General features: G+C 43.7%; 2 protein-coding genes across 9 annotated transcripts in view; one reads left to right on the plus strand and one right to left on the minus strand.

Annotated features, from left to right (window-relative positions):
* The first annotated feature begins 1690 nt into the window (after window positions 1-1690).
* PDCD6 (programmed cell death 6) lies at window positions 1691-12111 on the plus strand. Of its 4 annotated transcripts, none has more exons than XM_075084493.1 (6): window positions 1691-1838; window positions 4305-4366; window positions 7948-7992; window positions 9191-9349; window positions 10020-10129; window positions 11596-12111. In XM_075084493.1, exons 1-6 carry the CDS (start codon window positions 1756-1758, stop codon window positions 11692-11694), a joined length of 558 nt encoding a protein of 185 aa, XP_074940594.1. In that variant the 5' UTR covers window positions 1691-1755; the 3' UTR covers window positions 11695-12111. The 4 variants fall into 4 exon arrangements, with proteins under 4 accessions (XP_074940594.1, XP_074940596.1, XP_074940597.1 ...); XM_075084495.1 differs by having other exon boundaries at window positions 1693-1838; window positions 9191-9343; XM_075084496.1 differs by lacking the exon at window positions 1691-1838 and adding an exon at window positions 3243-4208.
* A 5905-nt stretch (window positions 12112-18016) lies between these two features.
* LOC142053205 (uncharacterized) overlaps window positions 18017-22848 on the minus strand; it is a 37523-nt gene continuing 32691 nt past the window's right edge. For all 5 annotated transcript variants that reach the window (XM_075084487.1, XM_075084486.1, XM_075084489.1 and 2 more), the window contains 3 exons: window positions 21639-21744; window positions 19612-20520; window positions 18017-18845 (listed from right to left, as the gene is read on the minus strand). In XM_075084487.1, coding sequence (XP_074940588.1) covers window positions 18790-18845; window positions 19612-20520; window positions 21639-21744 — 1071 coding nt within the window. In that variant the 3' untranslated portion in view covers window positions 18017-18789. The remainder of the gene's footprint in view (window positions 18846-19611; window positions 20521-21638; window positions 21745-22848) is intronic.

The raw sequence follows: 22848 nt of genomic DNA on the forward strand, positions 1-22848 counted from the left end.
TTATTTCCACAGTATTTTCAGATTCATGCCTAAAGCTAATTTTCAATATTATCTGTCCTAATTATAAAACATTCCTAGAAAAAAATGTGAATGATATGGTGGACACAATGAAGGCATTATCTGTTAGTGCCTGAACAGAGTTGTGAGAGCTAAGTACAACTAAGGCACAAGCCTACTTCTGTTCTAACGCGCTGGAGTTTGTATATACAAACTTGTTTGGCCTGTGAACACCTAGACCTTGTGCCATTGCACCGCTCTCACCAATGACTCCTCACCCCAGAAGAGGTACATGCAAGGTTGGCGGTATCGGCTGAGAATAAAACAAAGACTGTGGCATTTTTCATTGATGAGGGAGCGTGTCCTAAGAGATGAGGACGGCTCAGTAGAGCACTGGGTTGTACCTGAGTTGTTTTAGTGAGGTCTGGAGGCACTGCAGGTCCCTTGGGACCTTACACTGTTCCTAAAAGGTGGAGCTAGAGTGAGGGGAGTTGTGCTAATTTCTGCAGGGTTGCATTCAGGTGAAGAGTTATTGAGGTGATGCTCACTAATTTGGCTTATACTTCAATTCCAATCCTGTGGTTTCTTGTCCTACGTGCTTTTGATCTTCAGTTTGTCCAAGGGAATCACTTCATGGGGTGTTGTTTCTGTCCCTTGGATGTTAAACTTAATGCAATGTCCCCTCTATGCCAGCCCACCTCCTCCAAGTCCTGCCCTGTCTGCCAGGGAATGCTTCTGGGGAGGGCTCGCGCCCCTGTAGGGAGCCCCTGCACTGGATGAGGGGCTGGGCTGAAGGGCTGCCATCAACCTATGAGCATGGGTCATAGGACCATAGAACCATTAAGGCTGGGAAAGACATCTAGGATCATGAAGTTCACCCCCATGTCTCCTAAACCATGCCCTGAAGTGCCACAGGTTTTTTGAACACCTCCAGGGATGGTGACTCCACCACCTCCCTGGGCAGCCTGTTCCAACACCTGACCACCCCTTCAGTAAAGACATTTTTCCTAATAGCCAATCTAAACCTCCCCTGATGCAGCTTGAAGCCATTTCCTCTCATTCTATTGCTAGTAACTTGGGAGAAGAGACCAACATCCACCCTGCTACAACCTCCTTTCAGATAGTTGTAGAGAGCGATAAGATCTCCTCCCCTCAGCCTCCTCTTCTCCAGGCTAAACAACCCAAGTTCCCTCAGCTTCTCCTCATAAGACTTGTGCTCCAGACCCTTCCCCAGCTTCGTTACCCTTCTCTGGACACGCTCCAGCACCTCAATGTCCTTCTTGTACTGAGAGGCCCAAAACTGAACACAGTATTAGAGGTGCGGCCTCACCAGTGCCGAGTACAGGGGCACGATCACCTCCCTGCTCCTGCTGGCCACACTATTCCTGATACAAGCCAGGACGCTGTTGGCCTTCTTGGCCACCTGGGCACACTGCCGGCTCATGTTCAGCCGGCTGCCAACCAGCACCCCCAGGTCCATCTCTGCCGGGCAGTTTCCCAGCTACGCTTCGGGGTCCCCGCCCCCGCTGCCCCGCTGGGGCCCAGGCCGCGGCCCCCGAAAACCCCGGCGGCTCAGCCCCGGCGGGGAAAGCGGGTGCAGCCGCCCCGCACCCCCGCCGCGGCAAGGGGCGGGCGGCCCAGCACCGCCTCCCGGGATTCCCCGGGGCGGGGCTCGGCGGCGTCACCGCGCGTCAGGCGGCCGGTGCCGGAAGCGCGGGGCGGAAGGCGGGAGCTGCCCGGCAGCGGGGCGGAGGGGCCATGGCGGCGGGGTACCAGTACAGGCCCACCGGCGGCGGCGGCGCCCTGCCGGACCCCGCCTTCCTGTGGAACGTCTTCCAGAGGTGAGGCCGCCCCCACTCCCCCCACCCCTTCAGGGGTCCCCGCGGGGCGATCCGCGCCGCCCTCACGGCTCTGGGGGGCTCCCCCCCGCAGCCGCCGGGCCCGCAGGAAGGGCGTGAGGAGGAGTACGTGTGGCCGGGCTTTAGGGCGAGGGGAGGGGGCTGATGGAGGCGGAAAGGTAACCTTGAAAACGCTGAAGTCATTCTTTACCCGAGAATCCAGAGGGGATTGTGGAGCCTGGCGGGTCAGCGCAGCAGTACGGGAAGGCTCCTAGAAAGGAATCTCATAAACGCGTAACGGCAAACCTAAAAACTAACAGCGAATGTTCACTTGAACGCACCTGGAGCGGGAACCCGCGAGGCAGTTAGCAGGCCCGTGTTACAAAACCCCCGCGCTGCCGAGACCGTAGTAGCGATGGAGCTGAAGGAGATCTCCTCCACCTTTGCGTCGTGCCCAGGAAGGTGGGGACGTTCCTACCTCGCACCCGTTTTTATGGGAGATACGTCAGAGGATCAGTCTTGGCTCAGGTGGCAGCAAGAAGAGGTTAAGGAGGAGACAGGCAGTAATAAGTTGCTAAAACTGGCTAGTATTTACCTAGTAACTCAGGAGTGACTCAGGAATGCGGCAGCCTGCCTACCCAGCCTTCTGTAAAACCACTTCATCTGAGAATTTGGAGGAGGCACGCGTGATGCCGGTTTTTTTTTTTTTTTAAAGGAACCAGAAAGAAACAGATCGACAGCCTGACCGCTGCACCACGCAAACCAGTAAAAACCGTTGCAAATAATGTAGCTAGTGAGGAGAGTTGCGCAGCTTTTATTGAAAGTGTTCCTCTCCAGCAGACTACCGTGTAAGCCTTGGAATAGGTTTGATAAGGATTGGGCATGGATATGATGGCTAGAACTGGTGCAATTAATATAATCTGTATAGTTTTCCAAAGAGACTCTCGACATACAAAAGTATCAAAGGTCTTTAAGGAAATCCAGTGTATGTAGGGTGAAAGGGAGGGTCCTTTGGTGTGTAAATAACTGCTTAAAAAGAAAAGCGTGTGGTCATCCGCCACCCTGACAGATGGAGTTGTTCTAGGATCTTTATTCAATATATTCAGGAGCAGCTGGGGGAGGAGAGGGTGAATGGTCAGACGGAGTTTGCTGGTTACGCTGACTGATTCCTGCAGTGAGTCGGGCCTGTGGAGGCTTGTGTGAGCACCTTGTGCTCCTGAACGCCTGGGTCATATCAAATTTGTCATGGCCACATCGTGATCGCTGTGTGATGGCCAGAGGAAATCCAGGGTAGACACCTGATGTCCGTTGGGAAGAGGCACTTTAACTCTGCATCCTTTCGTATATAAAACGGATGTGCTCTAAACTGGCTGGTGGTGCTCGGGAGCAAGATAAGTCAGTCATAACACGTTTTTAATGAAAGTATCAGCTTCGCACTTAGTAGCAGCTCATAAAAGGTAAAAAAAATGTTTGGAATACCTAGAAAAGAGAAAATATAGAATAAAAAAGGGGAGTATCTTTTTGTTATTGTAATCTATGCACCTTATGCTTGCAATTTGAATGTTGTATGTGGTTTATATAATTTTTGTGAAGGGGAAGGAATCTCATAGAATGAACTGAAACAGTTTAGGAAAAAGACAGCAAAGACTAAAGAAAAAAAAAACCAGCTTCTGCAGAGGGATTAGCTAAGCAGGACTCTGCTTTGGGATGCTAGTAACTGAGGGAAAATAAAAACTGGAAGTGCAAGGGGAAGTTCCTTGTCTAAAATGGAGGGAAGTTCCCACTGCTTTCAGATATCCTTCTGAAGAAGGCACATTTCTGCCTTCTTTGGGCAGAAATTATTTAGTTTATTAATTTTGGGATAGAACTCCATTCCTTAAGACAACAGACTGTGAAGGCTCAATGGAAGCTGGCACCTGCCTGCTCTTTTTTGCTCTTTGAACCCCTTTGAAAAGGGTCAAGGCCCTGCAGTCAGTTCTTTCAGTACCTGGCGCTGGTTACATCAGTGGCTTTCTCTACATCGCCAACCTCTGAGTGCCAAACCTGGGGCTCTGATTTCGGAGCCAAACAGCTTACTACCATGACATCAAGCATTCTGTGGATTTAACCAGCATGGTGTGCTCTGCAGTTCTTTTAAAAATAAATTACAAAAAAATACTTTCTTGTGTGGAGTATGCAGAAAGTGTTTTATTGCCGGTGTGTGATTTTGTGTGTCTCTTCACTCATAAGTAAGTCTTGCAGTTTTCTTTGTAGCTTTTATCATGTTCCGGAATGTCTCACCAGTCTGAATGAAGCATTTAATTTGCAGTAACTGAATGGTTTACCAAGTAAAATGCAATTAGTGACTTTTCAGGAAAAGATTTATCTTATCTGGTGAGTAAGAACCAGAATGTTGAAGTCTTCTGTAAGTAGAACCTGTTAATTTCAGCCATTTAAAGCTTACAACTTTTTTTGCTTTGTTTTCCCCAGGGTTGATAAAGATAGGAGTGGAATAATATCTGACAATGAACTTCAGCAGGCATTATCCAATGGTAAGTCTGTAAATGAGCAGTGAGGTAGTTAACTGTAAACTTAATGTTAAATTTCATGTGAGACTGGTTTCTTGATGCCATGATCCCTTGATTGGGGGGTGGGGAGGAGAATGTTTCTACCACTGATTAATGCTATTTAATCTACAGCAAAAGGTGGAAGGGGAGGAAAAAAGTGGACAGTTCTCCTGACTTCCCCCCAGACACACACTCCTTCCTGGACCCAGTGTTAGTGATTTTTTTTTTTTTTTTATGGTTTTGGATTTTTTGGGTTGGGTTTTTTTGTTGTTTTGTTTTTTAAATTTCTTTTTCTGAGGGAAGTTTTCTGGGTTTGGTGCATGTTAGGAAGAATGCATTATAAACTGAGTACCTATTGTAAACGTTAGTGATTCATATTCTGGGGAATGAAGGCGAGCACATCCCTTTATTTTTTGCAGCTCTGCTTCCTAGAAAGCTTAAATGGTGATTTATGTATTTCCTCTCTCATCACTACTGAACCTTTGTTTTTTAACCAGGATCAGTGTATAACCTGGAGAAAGATCAGATGTTTACAACCAGCCTTTTTACTGCACATAAAATCTTTTCATACAGTATGGTGCAGGAATTGAAGATGGTAATTTTAAACTTTTTTTTTTTCCAAATCAGGCACATTTGGCGTTTTTTTTTTCTTTTGCTAACAAAGTAGAAACATGCACTGTAGATCTAATATTAAACCTTGCTAGTAGTCTGTCACTTCCCTGTCATAATGCTTCAAGAATAACTAGGGTATGGTCAAATAACTCATGGAAGCAAAATAAAAACCAAAAAAATTTTCCAGTAGTCTGTTTTAACTTTTCTCAGGTGACTTAGGGTGGGTAGGGTTATACTTTGTGGTTTTTTTCCCCACTTAGAAATCTGAAAAAGTGGATATTGAAGTTGTTTGTGGACCTTTGAGTCCGTATCGAATCCCCCTTCTCCCAAGGTTTAACTCCTTCATCCTTCTTGTGCTTTGTGGTTGAGAAGGGCTTCAACTGATGTTGTGAGCTGCAATGGACACAGACAGAAAGGCTCCTTTTTGTCAGTAATCACCTGGCTTGAAATAGATTTGGACGGCTCTATTTAGTAAAATTGTGGCCTTGTAGCTAAACTGGCTTTAGTAGAATATTTGTTTAATAATATATCTGATAAAATAAAAGCAATATATTGTAGCTGCTGTGCCTGATCCATAACTAAAATACTGTTTTGAAAAACAACTTCAGCAGAAGATAAGTTAAATTGATTGATCTCATTTAAGATCACAGTGCTGTTTATAATGATGTGGCAACCTGGCTTTACCTGCCATTTTAAACTTCATATATTTTAAATATCTTCCATCTGATTGAATTTGAGGGTAATAGGCAGTGATGACTCTCTGAACCCTTTTCTTTCCTTGTTTACAGTGTAGATAGCAGTTTCAGTGCTTTGCAGTTATGAAGAATCCCCAGCAAGTGAATTCACTGTTAGACAAAATATTTACAGAACTGTAAGCTTCCTTCATTCTAAGAAGTTCTAGATCTTGTACACCAAAGTCACTAACAATTCACTGTATTCTTTTCAAAATACATCCTCTAGTGGATGGTTGTGTGTAGCTGTTCTGCAATCTAACATGGGCTAAAAGAAAGTTACGTGTTTATTTCTAAAATGTTAAAAAAAAGTCTGCGTAGTGCTCATTAAAATTTGAAGTTCAATGTGTTTTTGACATGCAGCTTTATAACATGTCAAGTTTATGCAAATAACAGTCTACTTACCTGGCAGGGACTGATCATCACTTTGCATAGCTGTTTACACAAAGTAAAATCCTATGCTTCCTTCTTGGTTGTTTTCCTGTGCTGCCATGTAAAGCTGAAAGTAGAGTCAGGGGAGGGGAACAGTCTTCTACTGTTTAACAGAATAGGCTGAAATCAGCGCAGTTCTTCAGCACTGGAGGTGCTCTGGTTTCACTATAGAGTATCTGTATGAGCCTCTTGAAATTTTCAACATGAAATAAGTTATATTCCAAACTCTGTTTTCCCTTCTCCTCAGTTCTGTTCAGAGTTAAGTGCTGGTACCCTACTAATAATTCCATTATTTTTTGTGTTTGTCAGGAGACATACAACTCGAAGGTAGTGATGTTTTCTGTCTAAAATACTGCTTAAGCACTTTCAGAGCGACTTATATTCCTCTGCTGACATTTCTCTTTATGTGCAAGTAGTCATGTGGCCTGCCTACAGGGTAGGGTTTTTCCCCCTTGCTGCATCTGTAGACTTCCACTGATAGGGTTTCCCTTCTATGGGAGAAATTCAGCACTGGTACAGGCACTACTTACACCCCTGCAGCTTGAACCAGCAAAGCAGCTAGGCCGTCACAAAGCCTGCTTAGGACCAGCACAGCCTGTCTGTTAGGACCTGAGGGAATGGCAGGAAGATGTGCCAGGGGAGGTGTAGGTTGGATATTAGGAAAAGGGTCTTCCCCCAGAGGGTAGTGGAGCACTGGAACAGGCTCCCCAGGGAGGCAGTCACGGCACCAAGCCTGACAAAATTCAAGAAGCACTTGGACAACGCCCTCAGAGAGATGGTGTGAATTTGGGGCTGTCCTGTGCAGGGACAGGAGTTGGGCTTGATCCTTGTGGGTGCCTTCCAGCTCAGGGCATTCTATATGCTATGATTCTACCTGTGATCAGCCCACTGCATGGCTGCAAATGCCCCTACAGTACCCCTTGTCTTCCTGGTTCCTCCCTGGTGCCTGCACTAACCCTCAGTGAATGTAATACATGCTTCTTGGTCCTCCCAGTACCTTTGCAGGTTCTAGGGAAGTGATGGTGAAATTCTAGATGAGGCACAGTATCTCTCTTAATTTAAAGCTCAATGCTTCCAACGGAGTGAATGCTAGTCCGAAGTATTCAGAGAAGTACAAAGCTGCTCTTCAGATGATTACTGCTCAGGCTCTTTCAAGCAGCAAGATTTCTTGGTCTGAAAATACTTCTTTAAACTAACACTTCATTGATTTAGCAGTGGAGGTAGGATTTATAGTAAACTCAACTCCAAGTCGCACTGTGTGGTTATGCCATGTTAGGAACCTTTGCTGTTCACTTGTCAGAAACTAAATGCCCTGGAGTAGCCCACCTGTAAAAGAGGAAATAAGCAGATGGGTTTTTACTGAGGAATAGGTATGAGACCTTGGTTTAACTTACAACTCTTCTGCTCCCATCAGTAGAAAAAATGGCGCTTCAGTTTTGATATTGCATTTTATCCTCCTGACTCCCTGGGATGAAGAAAAACCTTCTTAGATCTTCCAAGGTTTTGGACTTTAGGGGGTTTTATGTGGTTTTTGGGTTTTTTTTTTTTTTTTGGTGCAGCCTGGATAATGTTGGTTTGAGTAGTATCTGGGAAGCATTGGTCTGAAGCCATCTCTGAATGGTCAAGAACATAATTACTTCAAAGCAGCCTTATTTTGTAACATGCTAGCCCCATGTCATCTAGCTCTGAATTCACTGCTTATGTTCCTATCTGATTTTTTTTGGTTGGTTTGTTGCTTTTTTTTTTAATGTTACTTAGTATTAAGGAACTAAGTAATTCTTTCTGTTTCAGGCACGTGGACTCCATTTAATCCAGCAACAGTCAGGTCAATCCTTGGTGAGTGTACTTGTGTGATGTGAAGTGGTCAAGATATTGTTTTGTGATCTGCTCAGATGATTGAGAATGCTGCCAAGTGCTGCGCTGTTCTAGAGAAATAAGTATATACAAATATTACAATATGTAGATAATATGTATTTCTACTGTAATAATGAAAGCCTGTTAAAAGGTCTCTTGAACTAATTTGGCTGTAGCATTAACAAGCTGGTGTTTCATTGCTAGGTGGCGCGTTTCCGTATGTCTGTCTTTACTATTCTTTTTTTCCTCTCCCTCCAGACAGCTCAGTGGTACTAAGTTAAACTCAAATATTTTCCCTTTTGAATAACACAGAAATGCCCTTTGTGTGCACACACATGCACTTGTCGAAGTAGTCTGAGAAAATGTTACTGTACAACTGGATAGATAGTAAATGTAATTTATGCATGGGGAAATCATCAGCTTAAATATTCTAAAAAGATATTCTATAGCTTGTCTTCATAACTAGTTCTTCCTGTCTTGCATTTTAATCCTACATTCTGCTCCAAAAAGACCAAACAGAAGCCTTACAATGTTTGAATTCTTTAGTCCTAAAATAATCTCCAGTAGTGTGGAAGATGATGGTGATAGAACAGAAGGATAAAAATTGAACAAAAAATCTTTTGTATCATACAGTTCCTAAATCCAAGGACTGAAGTTTTTGCTTTGTTTTTATTAAGTATTCAGCAGCGGTTCGAGTTCCATCGCTGTGCACATGCTGTCTGTGTAATGACAGTATCAGTGAGTCAGATGCAGGTGAATACCCCATCGCTTTGGGCACGATGCCTGTCACTACAGATACTTGACTGCAGATGTCGTAGACCTTACATGAGTCCTTAGAAAACAACCACTCCCCTCTCTCTCCTTCTCACTGGATGATCAGCCAAGCCCTAAACACTTTCCAAACTGGAAATGAAAACCCAGGAAAAACATTCTGTGATTCATTCTGGTTCTCTTTTGTCTTGCTTTGTCTTACCCTCCTCCGGCAGACAGCTACTTGCTTTTTTTGGCAGTACTTTCCACAATATCACTTGTATTTTTGCAGTTTCTTTTCTGTCTTCAGTACTGTCCACAAAGGTCTCCTGCTTCCTTCTTAAAATACAAGCAGATCTTACTGAAGGTCTGCTTGTATGATTAAGTATGATTATAGTTTTAAATGTGTTTCTTATTTTTTTTATTTCAGGAATGTTTGACAGAGAAAACAAAGGTGGTGTGAACTTCAACGAATTCACAGGAGTCTGGAAGTACATCTCAGACTGGCAGAATGTCTTTCGCACGTATGACAGAGACAATTCTGGAATGATTGACAAAAATGAACTAAAGCAAGCACTAACAGGTTTTGGTAATTCATTTGTAATTACAGTTCTTATGATTTTGGGTTCTGTCCTCGGGTGAGCTTCTTATCTTTGGGGCTGTAATGCTCTGACAAATGCGACTAAAACTGAGGCAGGTGAAACACAGTTGTCCTTTTAGGTAGAAGGCACCTTTAAAGACACCTGTGCTGTGAGCACTTTTTAAGCTATTTCCTTAATGGAAAAAAGTGAAGCTGGACATGTGTGGAATGTTTTCTGTCTCCCCAGTCTCAGCTGCTCTGAGAACGTTACCAATACTTCAGGGAAATGTCTGCACTTACAAAGGTGCCTGATAACAGCTTGCTGCTTGTTAAAACAAAGCCAGCGGGCTCGCTACAGTAGCATTCTGATGGCAAAAGGAACTTTCATTTAATTGACTTCACTTACAAAAACTCAAGTTGCAGCCCTAAACCGTTCCCTCAACCAACCAGTCACTTTAGTCGGTAATTATGGTTACCGTGACTCTGTCTATAATTATTATTGAGCATGGTTTTTACTGCGTGCATTTAACACAGAGATGGCTCGCAAAGAAAAAAAAATGTTCTCTTGAAACTGCCTACTGTTTTCTGGTTTTGTTATACACGCCTGCTGAACGGCCTAGTTCATTTTATAGGAGGAGTGCAGCAATTGAAACCTTTTAAAGCATTTCTCTTTTCCAAGGTTACCGACTGTCTGATCAATTCTACGATATCCTTATTCGGAAATTTGACAGACAAGCAAGAGGACAAGTTGCTTTTGATGACTTTATTCAGTGCTGTGTTGTTTTACAGGTAAGAAAGGAGGTGTACTTTTAATGCCAATTGAAAAAAAAAAAAAAATGACCTGCTCCTGAACTTTTATGGTTCTCAGTTTAACTATAATAGCGGTTCTAGAACTTGCTTATAAATAAACCATTTGCATAAAGTATATGAGAGGTGCTAGGACCCTCTTCATTTATTGGTCTTCACTTGTTATCCATTCGCATCACAAGTAAATTTGATACAATATTTTTGACCTGTTACTTCTATGTAGCAAAAAAATGTAAAACAGTCTGTGTTTCAAAAGGAGAACACTTAATGCTATTTCCATTAGTTTAATACACACACTTCCTCTGGATCTTGGGTGTGTTAGAACTGGAGCATGTCATGTCCTGTGATGCCCATCCTTCTCATATCTGAATTGTGAGCTTTGTATATATCTTTGTTTAAGGCTCTGACTAAAAGGAATTTGACCTAGCAGCCAAGTTATTCAGTCATCTGTCACTGCTGTTCCTGCAGGGGCAACGGTAGTAACAGCTACTTAAACACAAACCCTTTCAGTAACAGAAAGGCATGTGTGTATATACATAGAGAGAGAGAGAAACTGTAGTTTTACAGGTGTATTATTTTATTTAGAAATCAGTCACTGGACGATTCCTGACTTCAGTGCTTAAGGCTTCTCTAAGTGTCTCTAACTTGTCTGAAATACATGTAAGACTTTGGGGGGGGGAAGGTTGGGAAACTGTAGCAGTGGAAGACCTGAGTTTAGCAGGGTAGGAAAAAGGTTGCTCTTCTGACACTGGCCAGCATTGCAACAGTGTTTTAAGATCTCTTCTAGTATGCAACATGAAGAGACAGGAGTGCCCTGTAGAAGTATCTCTGCTGTTTGCATGCGGGTGCTCTGTTCTTCTTTAAGCCTGTAGCTGAAAATTCAGTTGCCTCTATATTAATTTGTAACAGAAACCAATTATGCTCTGTAATAAACTCTGGTACAGAGGGCTTTGAAATGGAGTATCAGCCACCTGGTGCTGGCGTTATTTTGGTCCACTCTCTGTACTGCTTGGCACCTCTGGGGTTGCACAGCGGCAACTCGGATGCTAATGATGCGTAAAGCATGGTTGGGGAGAAGGTGAGAAATGGACAAGGTACTTACTGGAGTCTGTCTCCAGATGACTCTCAAGCGGCTCACAAGAACTGTGCATTGTTCGCCCCCAGCCCCACCCCCACCCCCCCTTAAAGCTGGCTATATAAAGAAGTGCCTAGCTGCTAGCCTTAGGCTTTGTATCGTACGGTGGTTTTAGAACCAGATCTGCCACACAGCTGAAGCACGAGATGTGGCAGAGACCTACCTCTGCATGCACGAGATTGTAAAGTCTCTACAGAGGGGACGAACAGAAAGTGTTCGTGTCAAGCTGTAGAAACCTCGGTGGCAAGGGGGAATACATGGCAGCCTGAACTGTCCCGATGTACAGAAACGTATGGTTTTCCCCCGTTTTCAGAGGCTGACTGATGTGTTCCGACGATATGACACTGATCAAGATGGCTGGATTCAAGTGTCCTACGAGCAGTATCTTTCCATGGTCTTCAGCATCGTATGACACTGATAACTGGGGACTGCACGCTGGCATCACACAGACTGGAATTGCCAAATCGTCATGTACTGAAACAAGATTATTGATGTATTATAATGGATGTAACTTCACATTCTTAAATTTTGTATATTGGCCATCACCTTCAGAACCTGTACTCAAGTTGGTTGTTTTTTTTGTAGGACCGTACGATATGACCATCTCTGCTTACTCTAGTACAGAAAGCACAGAATCTAGATTTAACTGGTGCAATGTCAAACTTGACCCTCATTCACATATCCTGCACGCCAAATTAAAATAATGCTTGTTAGTTTATAAGAGAAAGTCAGAAGTTGCACAACATGTTTTGCATGTGCCTTACTTTTGTAAGAGATTAATGTATTAATTTTTAATACAGAACTTAAAATTAAGTAAAAATATTAGATCGACTTTTGTAGTCTGCTTTTGTACAGCTTTTTTTTTTATGGGGGTGGTGGTTTTATTCCTGTATTCTAGTTTTCTATGCTTCAGGGGCTCCTCCTACTTAACAGCAATGGCCTTTTTTCCTTGCCGTATCTTTTTTTCTAGCTGCCTCCTTCTCTCAGTGTATTCTTGGGACATCTTCAAACACAAGCTCTCCACACCTATATCCAATATTGTACCTTCCTCAAGAAATTCCCTACAAAAATAAACTATCTCTAACTACTCTGAATCTATAGTTCCCTCTGCTTTATGGGCTCATTTAACACCCACAGCCTTCCATTTTGTGCCGAAGCATTTATTTGAAGTCGCCTCGAAGTGACAGTCAAACATTCTCAAAACCTTACCCTCCATCTTGCCATTTACAGATGGAGTGGGACTCAGGAAAAACTGACGCAAAAAGTCATGACTGATCCCTGCCACACACCATCACCTGTGGTGACTTTGATGAAGCACCAAATCTCTTAAATTAAGAAAATCTTATACCAGTGCTATCCCAAGTACTTAAAAATCCACAGGCAGCACTATTACTTACCTGTAACTGCTGCTCTTCAGGACATGTTTATAGGCAAGAGCATCTGGCTTTTATCCAAAGACTTTTCCTTAAACTGTAGCAATACTGATTTACTCCTAAGCCCATCCCCCTCCCCAGCTCCTTGTACGCAGGCAGCCCACGTATGCACTTTGGTTGCAAATTTTGTACAGCCACAGGCAGGTAAGCTGTTGTTGATGCAAGTGCCTATACATATACTGTCAGTGATACCGAGCAGATATTCTAAGAGATTATGCAGAGAGGGTTTGGGTCCACAGAGAGAAAGACATCCTACCTAAAAAAAAAAAAAGAGTTATAATGGTCTTCCTCAGTGTCTCAGCCAGAGTCTGGTGTGAGGGTGAAGACAGCCAAGTGGCAACTGTGCAGTTACCAAACATCTGCCATGCAGAGAAGCTGCTACTCATCAAGTGAGCAGCAAGCAGACCCTTAGTGACAGTCCAGCAACATTTTCTGAGCACGTTCCTGGTGCGACCCCTCTGGGGAGAAACCAATGGCCTCCATAGCATAAGCACACTGGAACAAGAAGTGCCCCAAAAGCACTCAGCATCGTCACCCAAAGGGCAAGGGATGGTTTCTGCGGGAGGTGGGGGAGTGGGAATTATGACCAATGTCAGAGACCACCTCGTCCACCAGCCCTGAATGAATTCCCGGTTATCTTTAAGAAGGCAAGGGAGAAAGACTTCCAACAGTTACTGCTTGAACCACGCCTCCCCACGAGGCTGAGATGTCCACTATATACCTTCTCTTCAGAACCAACCACTCAAAAAGCCCCAAAGTTTTGGGCTCAAAAGAGCTTCTCCATTAAAGGGCCCCATTCAAGAGACCCTCCCCATTCCTTTCCTGCTAAGGAAGCCGTCCCTTTGGATCATACATCCACCCAAATTAAATGCTGTAATTCTGGGAAGCATTATGAGGATCATTAATACTTAGGTGCCAAACTAAAAGTAAAAAAGCTGAGGCCTGAGAAACTTCCCAAGTTGTCTCCTGCGAAGGATGGCCCCTTTCTCAGCCAATCTCATCATACGTCACTGTCCTTGGTGCACAACAACCAGCTCCAGCACTTTCTGAAGGAGCCTTACTGCTACAGAAAATCAGCAAAGTGGCTCTGGACAGGAATGACTCTTGACTCTGTGGGAGACGGATGCTCTGAGGGTGTGACAGCAGGTACACCACAGACCAAGAAACTGGCTGGGAATCTTAAAATAGAACCATAGAATCATAATGGTTGAAAAAGACCTCTAGGCTCATCAAGTCCAACCGTCAACCCAACACTTCCATGTCTCCTAAACCATGCCCTGAAGTGCCACATCTACAGGTCTTTTAAATTCCTCCAGGGACAGTGACTCCACCACCTCCCTGGGCAGCCTGTTCCAATGCCTGACCACCCCTTCAGTAAAGACATTTTTCCTAATAGCCAATCTAAACCTCCCCTGATGCAAGCTGAAGCCGTTTCCTCTCATTCTATCGCTAGTAACTTGGGAGAAGAGACCAACATCCACCCTGCTACAACCTCCTTTCAGGTAGTTGTAGAGAGCAAGAAGGTCTCCTCTCAGCCTCCTCTTCTCCAGGCTAAACAACCCCAATTCCCTCAGCCGCTCCTCATAAGACTTGTGCTCCAGACACTTCACCAGCTTCGTTGCCCTTCTCTGGACACGCTCCAGCACCTCGATGTAGTGAGGGGCCCAAAACTGCACACAGTACTCGAGGTGCGGCCTCACCAGTGCTGAGTACAGGGGCACGATCACTTCCCTGCTCCTGCTGGCCACACTATTCCTGATACAAGCCAGGACGCTGTTGGCCTCCTTGCCCACCTGGGCACACTGCTGGCTCATGTTCACTGGCTGCCAACCAGCACCCCCAGGTCCTTTTCCACCGGGCAGTTTCCCAGCCGCTCTTCCCCAAGCCTGTAGCGTTGCATGGGGTTGTTGTGACCCAAGTGCAGGACCTGGCACTTGCCTTGTTAAACCTCATACAACTGGCCTCAGTCCCATCTATCCAGCCTGTCCAGGTCCCTCTGCAGAGCCTTCCTACCCCCGAGCAGATCGACACTCCCACCCAACTTGGTGTCATCTGCAAACTTACTGAGGGCGCACTCGATCCCCTCATCCAGATCATTGATAAAGACATTAAACAAGACTGGCCCCAACACTGAGCCCTGGGGAATCCCGCTTGTGACCAGCCGCCAACTGGATTTAGCTCCGTTCACCACAACTCTCTGGGCTTTGGCCATCCAGCCAGTGTTTTACCCAGCAAAGAGTACACCTGTCCAAGCCATGAGCCGCCAGCTTCTCCAGGAGGATGCTGTGGGAGACAGTGTCAAAGGCTTTACTAAAGTCCGGGTAGACAACATCCACAGCCTTTCCCTCACCCACGAGGCAGGTCACCCTGTCACAGAAGGAGATGAGGTTGGTCAGGCAGGACCTGCCTTTCATGAAGCCATGCTGGCTGGGCCTGATCCCCTGGTTGTCCTGCACATGCCTGGTGAGCTCACTCAAGATGAACATCTCCATATCCTTCCCCAGTACCAAGGTCAGGCTGATAGGCCTGTAGCTCCCCTGATCCTTCTCTCAGCCCTTTTTGTAGATGGGCGTCACATCGGCAAGCCTCCGGTCGTCAGGAATGGGAAGTAGACCATTTATCCCCCAAAGCATGTTCTAGTCTGGAAATTGGTTCAAAGGGCTCTGGTGCAGCCTCATAAATTTTGCCTCAGTGCCAAAGCTTGTGGTGTAGCTCTGTTAGTGCTGAAGGACAGCAAGCATTTAAAGTGATGCTGCTCTGCAGGCTATCAATGCCTGCCTTGGGAAGGTTGTTTCCTGATGAAGGACCAGAGTCTAGAGAAACAGGAACAGGCAGAGGAGCCAGTTCTATACTACATGGGAGCAAGATAAGGCAAAGAGGTTTCTTGGGAGTAATGAGGAGCCAAAAGTTAGATCAAAAACAAAAGAACAGAAGCAACAGGAGGTCTCGGCTCATGCAATCCTACCAAAGAAGTAACTGGTAGGATGACAGAACTTCCAAGGCACATTTTACTTTTTCTTTTTCCACAAGGTCTTCCTACCTCGTGCCTTTGTGGACACTGCTGGTCAGGCGCCAAACAGGTCAGAAGCCTGGATTTATGCTATCCTTTTCTAGCATCAGCTGAATCCCCCTTTAAAGGTGGCAGGGTTGAACTGAGTGTGAACAAGTAAGACAATGCAAAGTCACCACCTCTTGTAAGTCATGTTTGTAGGATGAGCTGCTGGCCAGAAAGAAAGAAGTGAAATGGCCAGAGAGGTCCTCAGGGTGGATGTCCCCACTGGCAAAAACTGATTGAGAGAGGGTCCCTGTAAAAGAAAACAGTCTGAGTTGCAAGTACCTGGCCCTGCAGAGGAAGGGAAGGTGCCACAGAAGCTCTCCAACTGAGTCAATGATGCTTAGTACTCACAATTCTACACAGCCCCCCAAAAAAGGAAAAACATTCATCACTCCTGTCACAGGGATAAATGATCTCTTTGCAGAGCTGCATCCTGAAGATGCTTCTGCCTCTTTCTATTTGCCCTTCTTTTGAACACTAGGAAATTGAACTCCAGGAAGGAATGTGTTCCTGTAATCAGAAAGAAGCTCCTTGTTTGACACAAGTCAGCTATACCTGTTCGTGATATGGGACACAGGAAAAAAGTCTTTGAAACCAGTCGCAGAGGTGACAGCTATAGACCAAAAGTCAGTCAAACCTGGGAGTGCCAAGTGGCAAACCCTAGGCCAGTATCAGTACAGAAACTGCAAACTGAAGCTCTTAATTTCCAAAGCTAGGAAGATCTTTGGAAAGAAGACAGATAAGAAGAGAATTAAGGAGAAAGCAGTGATGCAGCTGAAACTGCTTCAGCCAAGTGATTGAAAGAAACTGAGAAGAACACACTGCTGGTAGTCATTGCACATAAAGAGATAAGGCAGGCTTGGACTTTATATTGCAAGATACCACCAGCTTAAAACAAATTCCCTGCATGGGAGTGCCTGTGTATAAGAACTAACAGACAATCACCTCAGGAACTTCACTGATTTTGGTAAGGACTGAAAATCAAAACAGAGCAGCAAGGGGCACTTAAAAGGCTCCAAATGCTACCAACAGCTCAGGAAACCTTTAGTAAATCAATGCTGAAAAGCATTTCCTATCCTAATGTGGTCACTACTCCAACTCCATTTCAAAATGCAAGAACCATTCCCCCAGCGTAGGTCCCTGCACAACAAGCAGGGACAGAAACTGTTCCCCAGAATGAAAAGAAAGAAGGGAATGTGTAGGCAGAAAGAGCATCATCTAATGTGGGCAGAGATGACGCAGCTGCTGCATGCCACTGGGATGGCAGTAAGATCCCAAAGGCAGTGACATGTGGGAAAAAACAAGCTCCCCACAAGAACCTCAGATGAAAAGGGCTTACCTTGAGTGGACAGAGCTGTAGCAGTAACATTTTTCTAACAACATTTTTCTACGGTTTCAGAATTTTAGTTGCATTACACTTTCTATGGAAAAAACAGCTATGGTAGTAACATTCATAGAAATAATTTCTGATATTTTAAAAATGTAGATAATAACTGATTAGTCGCACAGAGTTTTCAATCAAAACTCTGGCAGACACCTGTGGAAGAAAATAATGTTTTTCTCCTTTAAGCAAGAAGGTCCACTAGGCACTTCAATGGATAAAAGTGTACAGCACAACCGCTGAGTCTATGCCATTAGAAACTACTTAAACCCTTCAATAAGCATGAGAAGGAGAAAAGGAAACAGTGAACAGGAATGAAAAAGGGAAGTGGATCTTTTCTGATGCACGAGCAAAATGATTACAGAAGAAGAATTTTAGGGAATTGGGTTTATATGCTCTCTCATCAATTGCTTTGTTGCCTTTGTGTTAAAATTTACATGACAAGATCCAAAACATTATTTTAGTGAATGCAAGAAGATGTGTGACAGCTCATGAAGACTAATCCTGGATTAGCACAACTATTTAATGCACAGAGACAGAGAAATATTTCTGGTATGGGTAAGAAGAAAAATGATAGTCCGCAACACAGCAGTGAAAGGGAAAACAGGCTCTGGGGAGTAAACTGTCTCACTGTACTCATTTCTTTAGCCACATACAAACTGGATTTGATTATACGAAGTAGACATCTAAAGCCAGGCATTCACGAGCTCATGGGTCAGAAGTGTGGGGAAATGAAAACGTAAGTATGAACGACTGATAAACATCAGGAGCTGGGAAGTATTTCTCAGTTAGCGTGTCATTTTGATGATTTATTTTGCCCCATTATTTTATCTGATTACCTTATAGATTCTATTTCTTAGTACGCTTTTGCCAGTAGAAAGAATCAAGAATTTTTATTTTAGTATGGATCAATTGATCAAATGAGTTAAGTTGATTTGTAACCATTTCATTCTGAACAACATGATTAAAAACCCCTGCATATTTCACGTCTCTTTTTACGCTGCAAAAATGAAAGCAGGTAATATCCCCCATTACATACCAATCCTCCAGAACAGATTACATTTTCCTCATGTAGCATCACGTTAAGACAGAGAATACCTTTGCTGGGACATTCTCCTTTCTTTGTCTAAACAGAAATGTAGTGCATCAATTTCTTAAAATATGCTAATCATAAAGCCTTAAATTAACAGAACTGGCCTTCCATTTGTGTGAAGAAAAGCAAACCTGAATTTCTGTGCAATGGACCTGTGTTTTCAGTGAATATTCTTTCTAAGTAGATAACATAAAAGTAAACGTTTGGGTTTTTTCTGAGTTGGGAAGGGTGTTAAAAGGATTATTAGCTTTTTGTTGACAGAATAACATTAACATATTTTCAAAAAATAACAAAAGATTTTTTTCTGTAATATACTAAGATATAACAAATACATTAAAAAAGCCTAAACAAAATAGTATGTTCACCTCCGTTATGTGCAAGTTTGTGTTCCACCTATAATTCACATGTTAAAAAATTAAACCCTACCTCCCTTTCCCCTTCCAAAACCAGTCAAACACAGATTAAATGCAGTCTTTTTCCTGAAAGCCAAGAGATGGAGATTCTTGAACCTCTTCATGTGTTCCCAGTTCATCTGCTGTGGCTCCTTAATCTTTTCCTCTAGTTTCTACTAGCACATTGACTAATGTCTGAATATTTAGTTCTAGAAAGGGGAGATAAAAACATTTAAAGTTACTTCTGTTTCACGTTATTTCACATAATACACCACATAGAATGTTAAAATTAAAGTTGTACTCTTAACTACCTACCTAGTTAATGAACTAATTCTAGTACCATGAGCATAGTTTGCATTTTTCCAAACTCACACTCAAAGACAGCTATACAGTAGCAGATGCCCACCTCCCTTTAAATCCCTCTTAAAATCTATTTCCAAAGGAGAATCTTTTCTTTTGAATAGTATATCACTATGTTTAGCATTAAGGAATATTTCTATAATAATTGGAAAAAATAATTTGTCATATAACAAACCAGCTCTTTGATAACATTTCTTTTTTGTTATCCCAATGCGTTTGATCCATTTGGAGTATTTTCTAATGCCATCCTAGTTCGATTCTGCACTCATTCCAGTATTTTTTTCTTTATGCCAATACATTCCCTCCCCATAGTTGCCACCCCAACAGTACAAACTCTGATCATGATACAAGATGACCCAGGCCAAAACTTTCTGTTCAGGAAATTTTTGTGCTATCAACATTTCCTCCCGCTCGCAGCTCTGTTTAGCTGTCAAGAGGCAAAGTCTCCTCAGACAGGCAATTAACGCCATTCTTTAACTGACACAGATGTTGAGCAAAATTAACTCAACTCCTCTGAACGGAGCATACTACCTCTGCAACATGCAGCCTCCTGCTCATGTTAAAGCAAATATGTTGATGTAACTCATTTTACATGAAAACTAATCACAATCTTACTTTGAAGGGCTGGATAATACGGAGCCAACTGTTTAAGCATCCTGGTCATTGTAGGTGTATCCTTTCCTTGTAGTCTGTCCAAAACGTTGGGAGTAGGACCAACAGCATCTTCATCAAACATGTTATCTGAGCTTTTGAATTGCTGGTAATCTCTGTATGAACCCCTGCCAGAAAACGAGTACTCATGTGACCCCCAATCACTCCTGTGGCCTGGCTTCTGCTGCCTGAATCCTTGACACCTAGATTCCTGGTTCCAGCTAGACTCCTCATTCCACCTAGAGTCCTCGTTCCACCTAGAGTCCTCGTTCCACCTAGAGTCCTCGTTCCACCTGCAGCCACCTCTTCCTGAAAGAGCAGAATTTGCAGAAGGTGAACAAGTATTCACAGATTCATCATTCCTGTAAGAGGAGTAGCTTTGTGAAGGATAGTTTGTGGAATATCTTCCAGATGAAGGATATGAGGCAGAAGAATGGAGATAGGGTAATCCTTGATCACACATACTCCTTGCTTTTGAACATCCTTGTTGATTCCTCCAATTTGTACTTTCCCCGCCATGTGACATTCTGTTATCAGGGAGCTTATTTCCTCGCACTTCGTTGGGCATGTATTCTGCCGAGTACTTGCTCACTGGACTTGTCTCATAGGAAGAGGCCCCACCAGCTGAATTACTGCCAGAAGCAGATCGGCTGAACTGCCTCAGCCATTCACTGATACCACTGGCAGGACCTCCAGTCTGAAGAGCAAAAAAGTCCCTGAGTTCAGACATCATTGCAAAGTCATTAGATCTTAGTCCATAGGAAGATGATCCATCATCTGTTTGGTAACTGTATGAGTTACCAGGAGCAAAAGAAGTATCTGCAGAACACTCTTCATACTGAGACAAAAAACCTTGATTCCAGTTAGAATTTCCTGAATGAATGAATGAATGAATGGATAAATAAATAAATAAGTAAATAAAGGGCACTACTAGTTTGTTAAATGCAACTGGTGCAATTGTTTGCAAAATAAACTTAACTTTTTTGCCTGACTATTTATATGGCATTTAATGCATATTTACTGCGTTAGCAAACATCAGCCTTCTTTGTTTGACTGCATTTGTAAAGCTGAATATAATCAAAGCATAATAGGGGGGAACAACTGACTCAAATCAATTAATCACTTGAACTAAAACATCGTCTGAATTCAACTATACTTTGCTTTACTGTCAAAGAATCTTAAAAATCAACCAGTGGAATTACCATCTGAAGGCTTCTCAAGTAACATGTACCTAAGAGAGCTCATGGGGATCAGAATACACTAACAGTACATAAGAACGATTATAAATAGTAAAGCTAGCATCTCTCAAGAACTCAATACCTTTGATTTGATACATGGTGGTAGCACATGTGCTCTTAATCCACTGTGGATATGAAATAAAATAGGTTAGCTTAAATCATAAGAATTTCTGTCAGTGCTTGTTTTCTTATTAAACACATCAGTTCTCCAGTTTGCAGGGAAAAAAAAATAGATGAGGTTTACAAAATTAAAGCCTGTAAATCCTCTAGAAATACAGCCAATCAAAAAGTTACCAAAGCTCTACTTTTGCAGCTCACCCTTACATCTTTTCTTACTGAACTTCTTTCCACCCTAAGATTTGTGGGAAGTAGAGGAGGGCAACCATTTAGAATGCCAGCAGCATAAGGAAACAAGCTAAGAATCTCTTTCCTTGTATCCCTTAGCAGCACTGGTACATTCACTTTCAACGTAAGGAAGGCAAATACTTCTTTGAAGATACCTTGACACACCTTCACACCAAAGCCAGGCAGGTGTAACTGCCTGGATTTCCAGTAACCTCTACTGCTGTTTTTAGACTGTCACGGTTTAAGTCATTAAGGCTTCAGAAGATGATACCCTAAACTGACTCAGAGGGCAAAGACACAGAGTACTCTAGCAAAAAAAGCACTATGGCTGGCCATAAAAGTAAATTTTCGCAATCCGGGCGGTGTTAAGAGTAGATTTAAACTAGTAGAACAAAGTGCCTAAATTACCTTTGGATTTTCCATATGGCTTATAATGTTTTGGCATGCTTTTCCTTCCTGGAAATTCACCTTGAGATATTGACATCAGTGGCCTCAGACTGTTAGTGTAATTAACCTAGATAAAGCAAAAGGTCAGAATGTCTGTTTCTAAACTCGAATCTTGAACATTCAAAAACAAAATAGTAAGTTCCCCATGGAAAGTTAGCAGAGTACAATTTCAGGCAACAGCAAATTCTATATGAACGATGTGTTGTTTTGTTGTTCACAGTTACCACATTAAAGCACAATGTTCAAAAGTATTATTTGGAAGAGGTACATGTCTGGAGAACAGAATGAGGTGTCTGGGGAAGACAATGTCACCTTTTTCAAATTTCTTTACCTTATTGCCCCATATCCCTCAACATCACCTGGCTAAAATATAAAACTAGTACATATGGCAGCAGATATAAATGCGGTGTAACCGCCACCAACAGTCACTCACAGAGGCAATCAGCTCCCATGCAGGCATGTTCTGCAGGGGACCATGGCATACAGGGGTGTTTCCTGAGCCAGAGAAACCCCAGGGGAGCACAGAGGCCTGCCAGGAGCCAGCATCTCTCATGACAGTGGCTGACAAGGTGTGGGCAGGGACAGGAGTAATGGCAGCCACCCTGCCTCCCACAAAAGGCCTGGCACAGCAGTTTGTGTAGGAGGGCACCTCTATGAAGGAGGGGTGTTCTGCTGGCCGAGTGGGAGACTTGAAGCACACATAACCCAGCAACCAGGCATCATTCCGTGACGATCTGCACAGGTCATGGGCACTCATCCTACCCGACCCTCAAGGCCGAATGGTGGGCACTTGTTGAAGAGCAAAGGCTGCAGCTTCAGCTGGGGGGTCTGCACCATCTACCCCAGCAGTGGCCAATGCCTCCACCCAGATGGAGCTGCTGAAGGGAGAGGCCGCAGGGCAGCCCTCAGACCGCAGGAAGCCCCTAAACCTTTTTGCTGGGGCAGGGACAGGCAGCAAACCTGCCTGCACAAGGTGTGCCCAGGTGGAGGACCTCCTGCAGCAGGTAGTTGAGCTGCAGGAGGGGATGAGAAGGCTGTGTAAAATCAGGGAGGCTAGAAGGAGTTAGACAGCTGGTTCCACAAGCAGTCTGCAGTGGACCCACAGCCAAACAGCCCAAAACTCCCCCCACTGGCAGACACAGAAGGGAGGGGGGCCAATAATGCAGAATAA

This window comes from Phalacrocorax aristotelis, chromosome 2 (genome assembly GCF_949628215.1).
Source record: "Phalacrocorax aristotelis chromosome 2, bGulAri2.1, whole genome shotgun sequence".
Classification (NCBI taxonomy): Eukaryota; Metazoa; Chordata; class Aves; order Suliformes; family Phalacrocoracidae; genus Phalacrocorax; species Phalacrocorax aristotelis.

Bases quoted from the DNA above. Each gene is read 5' to 3' on its own strand.
- PDCD6 (XM_075084493.1), top strand. From the start codon at position 1,756: ATGGCGGCGGGGTACCAGTACAGGCCCACCGGCGGCGGCGGCGCCCTG. The intron at 1,839-4,304 runs GTGAGGCCGCCC...TGTTTTCCCCAG, and splicing joins CTGTGGAACGTCTTCCAGAG to GGTTGATAAAGATAGGAGTG. The intron at 10,130-11,595 runs GTAAGAAAGGAG...CCCCGTTTTCAG, and splicing joins AGTGCTGTGTTGTTTTACAG to AGGCTGACTGATGTGTTCCG.